The sequence below is a fragment of the Camelus ferus genome, chromosome 22 (assembly GCF_009834535.1).
Source record: "Camelus ferus isolate YT-003-E chromosome 22, BCGSAC_Cfer_1.0, whole genome shotgun sequence".
NCBI classification, from domain to species: Eukaryota; Metazoa; Chordata; class Mammalia; order Artiodactyla; family Camelidae; genus Camelus; species Camelus ferus.
Window position 1 is genome coordinate 1,634,412 of NC_045717.1, and position 6,397 is coordinate 1,640,808.

Consider the following 6,397-nt stretch of genomic DNA (forward strand, 5'->3'; position numbering starts at 1 on the left):
GTGTCACTCAAATTTCTTCAACTCCAGAACTGTTTTAGTAGCCCATGAAATTAGTTTCATGGAACACCCTTTGGGGAAACACCTGGCAAAATATTAAGACCCATTTTAAAAGCCAAGTCTTTAAAGTCTTCCAAACTTCACCCAAGGGGCACCCCTTTCCCAATGTTCCCACAGGCTTTGCAGCCCTCAGCAGGGCTTTGCAATGACCTGTTTACCATCCACACTCCATTAGGCTGTGTGACATAGGTCTGGCACCACAGTTCCCAGTTCCCAGCAGAAGCTCAATGTTGGCTGGACAAATGACCAACTTAAAGCTGGAAGTGAAGGAAAGGAGTGGGTAAGTCTCAAGTTTCTACTCTGGATGACTGGACTAGGGAAAATACTCCAAATACAAGATTAGCAGGAAAAAGGGAGAGTCCCTTTTGGCCATGTGGGAAATCAAAGTGGAAATGTCCAGTAGACAGTTGGATTTGAACCTTGGAAGACTGATCTGGAGATACAGCACCTTATTACTATGGGTGACAGACAAAGCCATGAAAGAATCAATGACATCAACCCAGGAAAAGAAAATTGAGTAAAAATAAAGCAGAGGATATAGTTGGCTGGGGAATATTAATATTTAAAAAGTGTGTAAAGAAAGTTTCTCAAGCCAAAAAACTCAGAATTCCCCTCAACTCCTCCCATACTTCCCCCAACCATCCCATCTAACTCATCACCAAGCTGTCACTTCTGCCTTCAGAAACTGTCCAGGACCATCTCTTCCTCTCCATCTGTACTACGATCACCAGCCCCAGCCTAGACCTCAGCAAAAGACCTAACTGCATCCACTCTTACCCAGACCAATCCCAGGCATCCTTCATCTACCACCAGAATGGCCTTTAAAAAATAAGTTAGGTCATGTCGTGTTGCTGCTTAAAGCCCTGCTACTGCTTCCTGCTGCACCTGATCTGATCTTTGCTTACCCACCTCTCATACCAGCTGTCTACCTGCCAGGCTGCTCTGGCCACACTGACCTCCTTTCCGTCCTTCATGCAAGCTCGGAAGGCTCTCACCTCAGACCCTGGGGTGCTGTCTAACTGGAACGTTCTTTTCTGAAATTTTCAGCTAAATGATAACCTTCTGTCATTCAGGTCAAATTAAGACAGAGTGTCCTACCTAAAGTTGCTACTGTAAATCACTCAGTATCACATAACTCTTTAAATTATTTCTTAGCATTATGAAACATTAATTTTAAAAATTATTGCTCTCTCTCCATGAGAGCAGAGTTTTAATTTGTCTTGTTCACTTCTGCATCCCTAGTGACCAAATATGCTCTGGCCCACAGTAGGCACTCAAATATTTAAAGCTGGAAAGAAAATCAGGAGAGAGTAGAACCTAAGAGAACAGTCTTAAGGAGGAAGTCAAGAAGAATGATGACTAAGAAGCCAATGAATTTGGCAATTCCATCTTTGGTGTTCTTTAAGGGGGCAGCTTCAGAAAAGTAGAAGAGGTAGAAGGCAGATTACAATGGGCTAATGAGCAAATGGGAAGTGCAGTGGAAAGGGCAAAGGGAAGGAAGAAGATGGAATACTATTCTGAGGGTGAGAAAAGACAAAAGGAAGGAGAATATTTGCTTATGTTTTCAAGCTGAAGGGAAGGACCCAGTGGGAAAGGAGATAACTGAAGACAAAAAAAGAAAGAGGGTGCTAGGAACAGGTCCCAAATGTTATACGGAATAAAGGGATCCTAAAACCACATCAGTGACCTTTTCTCTAAAATGACCCCACATGATTATACTACATCATCTGTTCTATGTCCAGCAATATTTATTCCCAGAAAATAATGTTATTTGCATGATTCTTATGTAAGTTTGGTCATTAATCATTATTAAAATTTTGCACAACTTTCTTAACTCTTAGGAGGTACACACTAGGGTGTCGGGGGTACCTACTGCAAATAGGTACCCAGAGCCATGTGTGCAGTGCCCCCACAGGTGGTTTAGAGAACAAAGGTTTCAGGGAGAGAGAGCTAGTGAGGAGAGAAAGAGAGCATGTGTGCAAATGATAAAGTAAATGGGTCATGATGATGACAATGGGTGGAATCTAAGTGGAGGGTATGCAGATGATCTTTGTACTGTTTGTGTGGCTTTTCTCTAAATTTTAAATTATGTACAGATAAAAGTTAGAAAGAGAGCAAGAGAACTTCTGCTTGCCTGAACTAAGCAGGGAAGGTAACGTCCATGAATGGGTGGCAAGCAACTGTCAAATTTCTTCAGAGACTATCACAACTACTTAAGGAGTAAGCAGCCAAAGTGTGATAAGGGGACGTGGCATAAACCTTTATAGCATTTTACTGAAAGAAAATGTTCAAGCTATTGTAGAAGACTATTTCAATGACAGAATGAATGTTTGTATAATTCTCTACAATCTGGCATCCCTAATAAAAAGAAGTCAATTACAACTATCATTAGAAAACTACTATTTGGTTTATGAGTACACATAGTATGAAGAAACCCTAATAGGGTCATTCTCTGACAACTAGGGTAGAAAAAAAGTCTGATGCCCTGTTTTTGATTCAACTCTAGCAAAGTAGACTTAGCTGCGGTGGAATATCCTAAGGGAAAAAAATAACCAGAAGGTGAACTCTGTTAGTAAATTTGATTTGATCCCTTTTCAGTTGTACCAATGGTTTGCTCATGGTAACTTTGTCTATAAAACAGCTGTCTATGAGTTTTATAGAACATTTGGGAAAAAATAATAGTATTCCTTATGTAAGGAATATTAATTAACTCAAATACATACATAGAACTGTCCAAAATAACAATGACCAAGAAGCAGTTTCTCCCCTTCATCTCTCTGGGCAAAGCTGTGCCCTCTCTCCAAGTCAAAATCCTATCTAGGAAGGCAAGGACTCTCTCCCCCTTGGAACTGAAGGAACCACCAAAACAGAAAATGCCGCTGTGTTCTTAGTGACACTGATCTCCCGTTCTTAAGACCCCACTCCAAAGGCCAAAGGGCTCACCTAGAATCACTTGGAGACTGAAGTGAAAAGGGTCCCTCTTCCTAGTAGGGAGGGGGAAGAGCACTTCCATTCTAAAGTTTAAACTCATGAAATCCAAGGGTCAAGGTCTAACGTGATAAGACATCAACATAACATGGCACACCTGATCAGGCTCCGACACCCAAAGGAATGACTGACAGGCCAGACTCGAGTTCTGACACACACACAATTAATTTTTCTTCAAACAGCATGCCCAATTTCTCTTGAATAGTTTAGGATAAAAATATTACAGAGAGTCTAAATTCTTGCTCTCTATAAACAATTTGAATCACTACTAATATACTTTCTAGGGAGTGTTCAAGGCAACTATTTGTGTGTAAAACTAAGATTTTTCATGGGCTTTCATTAGTTAATTGGAATGACACCCACAACTCAGTCTTTCCTTTGACTGAGTCAAACCCCTCCCTGTCTCCCAGGGGTTACAATCTAGTTGGCAAGACATGACCTTAAGTAGTATGTGACTATGTTCTTAAAATAAATATCACAGACAATACATTTCCTAAAGGTTTTGACAAAGGAGATTCTAACTGCTGGGGGGTAGGGTGGTCAGAAACTAGCGTCAAAGAGAAAGATGAGCTGGACCTGAAGGGTAGCAGGGTTCTGAAAGGTGAATGGGGAGAGGGTCCTGCAGGCAGCCTTTTCATTTATGAAATATTTTCACATCCACATTCATTTCTTTTGAGTCTTATAAGAATCCTAGAGGATAAGAAGCCAAACACACCCTCAGTTTACAGATGAAAACTGTGAGGACAAGAAGACTTGACTATATGAGACTTGATAACAATAAACAATGAAATGTCCAGCAGCCCAGGCTAGTGTCAGAGTGAATAAGGAAAATAATTCAACCGGTGCATAGGACCTGTGAGGGACATAGCATTTAGAGGGAGAAAAAGACTAAATGCCTAGACTAGTTAGGGAAGATACTCCAATAGCCCAGGTGAGAGGTAATGAAAGCATGAATTAAACAACACACAAAACCAATTAAGTCGATAACATGTGTTCTAAACTTTAAACTACCAAGAAAACAACAACAAAAAAACCCCCATCAGTTTCAGGGAGGAAAATCTCTAACCAACAAGTTTCCCGGATATCTACCCAAAACACACTCGGACATCATCAGAGACTTTAAACAAGCTTATAATTAAAACTGGAATTGTCAAAAATACTGCTGGAATCACAAGTTCACAAATTTCAGGGTTGCCTTAACAAAGAATACCTTCGTACCACTCAATGAGCAGTACCATGCCTTCACTAAGATTTCCAAAAATTCTAGGATTTTCCATTCAGAACAGTTGGATTTGGTCAACTGGAGCCCGTCTTACTTCCATATTTACAGCTCTGACTCTGCAAAGTGCAAGGACCCAATGGACGTTTGCGGAATAAATGAGGCCACCATCACAGGCAATTTTAACGCCTGCCTGTTCTAAAAATAAAGCTCTCAAAATTTCGGAATCGAGTCTGGAAGGAAAACCTTTCACGATGGTCCGCCAGCCTTCCCAGCCCTTCATGTAAGGTCCTTAGGTCATGTTTTCCCAAAGTAACGCCGCCGAGCCATCCCCCGCAGATGACAAGCGCTCCGTCCCTGACAAGTTAGCCAGACCCGAGGAGGACGGCTCAGGGGACCCCGGGCGGCGTCGGGGCAGCGTCTCCGGGGACGGGGCTTCTCCCCGAGCCCTACTCACCGCGACGGGGCGGCCGTGCTCGGGGCCGTCGGCGGCGTCGAGGCGCGGGGCCGGGGCGGGCGCCGGGGCCGGGGCCGGGGCCGGCGCGGGCGGCTGCCGGTGCTTGCCGGCGCGCTTGGCCTTGGCCTGGATGCAGCGCTGGTGCAGGGCGAAGGTGTGCTGGCGCTCGAGCTCCAGGCGCTCGGGCGAGACGGCCTCGTAGCGGGCCTCGCAGGTGCTGTGGTGGCGCCGGCACAGCTCGATGCGCCGGCGGAGGCGCTCCATGACGGCGCTGTGCCGCGGCAGCGCGAACTCCGCCATCGGACAGGTGGGCAGCACCATGGGCCGCGGGCTGCACGGGCCGGGCCCGAGGCGGGCCTCTCGGGGCCGGCCGGCACTGCGGACTCCGCTCCCCGCCGGCGGCCCGGCCGCCTCACGGCCACGCCATGGCCCCGCGAGCTGCGGAGCGGGCTCGCGCGCGGCGGCGGGTCTTCCTCTGGCCCTGCTCGGCCCAGCCTGGGCAGGCGCTCGCTGCCCACCTCAGGCCTCGGCCTGGCCCCGCCGCCCCGGCCCCATTGTTTTCCGCGCCGCCGCCGCCGCCATCTTAAAATTGTTTTCAGGGCTCTCGGAAGAGGGCGGGGCCCCGGCAGGCGACCCCGGCGTCAAGGCTGACGAACAGGGACTGCAGCCAATCGGAGGAGTAGGAGCGGGCCGCCCGAGGGGCGGGGGCGAACACGCAGAGGGCGCGCTGGGGCTCCCGTGCGGAGTTTAAAAGGAACTCAAGTGAGAGGCGGGGGGAGCGGCTGGGCGGGCTTCAGGCCTGGGCCCCGATCCCAGCGTGACCGACCGGAGCCGGCTCTCGGCGCCGCCGCCTCACGCGGGCCGGCTCTTCCGGGTCCGCGGAGGGAAGCGGGCGGTGGCAGTGCGCAGCCCCGGGCGGCCGCCGGGCCCGGCGGCGCCTCCCCGTCGTCTTCTACAGCGCCTTTAACTCGGCCCTGACGAGCTCCGGAGGCGCCCCGCTGTTCCGGCGTCAGCTGTTCTCCGACCTCATTGCTCACGTTTGGTGGCACAGCCGGCCGGAGTCGTGCAGGGCCGAGCTGGAGTGCTTTCCTCTGGCGCTACTGAGTTACGGAGCCTGTGCTGGGCCAAGAGGTTTTAGGAACGGGTGCTGGCACCCTGACTGCTGGGAAGTTAAACAGGTGCCAAGAGCTGCACAGTGACAGCCATCGCCAACAAGAGCGCTGGTATTTGTGACAGTAACTGTTTACTAGGTCAATGAAGATGTTTTATTTTAAAATCAGAAGAAAACAAACTGAGTCCTCATTCAAATAGTATTTGTTTTTATACAAAGGTAGTCAAAACAAAAAATTCAAGTGGCCCGCTAAGGCAAGGAAGTGCTTATCCCATGAGTGCGGTAAACACGGTCCTGGCTGTTACCATTCTTCGAAGTCAAATTTTACACCAGAATTAAATTATTTCTTTTCTAATAGAAAAGGTAACAGTAACTAGGGGCGGTACGCTTTGTGTACTTCTCTTCAGTAAGCAATTCAAAAGCCTAATCCTGCGTAAAAAAAGTTCTGGTCCAACTTTCAAAAATATCCCTGAAATATGTAAGAATATGCAAAAGATGGAGTCTGATTTTGAACAAAGATTTTCTAATAAAAATTTAAAAGTTCAATGGTTCCCCCAAACCTCAA

General features: G+C 47.5%; 1 protein-coding gene across 1 annotated transcript in view; it reads right to left on the bottom strand.

Annotated features, from left to right (window-relative positions):
• MAML1 (mastermind like transcriptional coactivator 1) overlaps positions 1 to 5,335 on the bottom strand; it is a 41,366-nt gene extending 36,031 nt beyond the window's left edge. The window contains exon 1 of the mRNA XM_032464893.1: positions 4,722 to 5,335. Within this exon, the coding sequence (XP_032320784.1) occupies positions 4,722 to 5,042 (321 nt within the window). The 5' untranslated portion in view covers positions 5,043 to 5,335. The remainder of the gene's footprint in view (positions 1 to 4,721) is intronic.
• Positions 5,336 to 6,397: the final 1,062 nt, after the last annotated feature.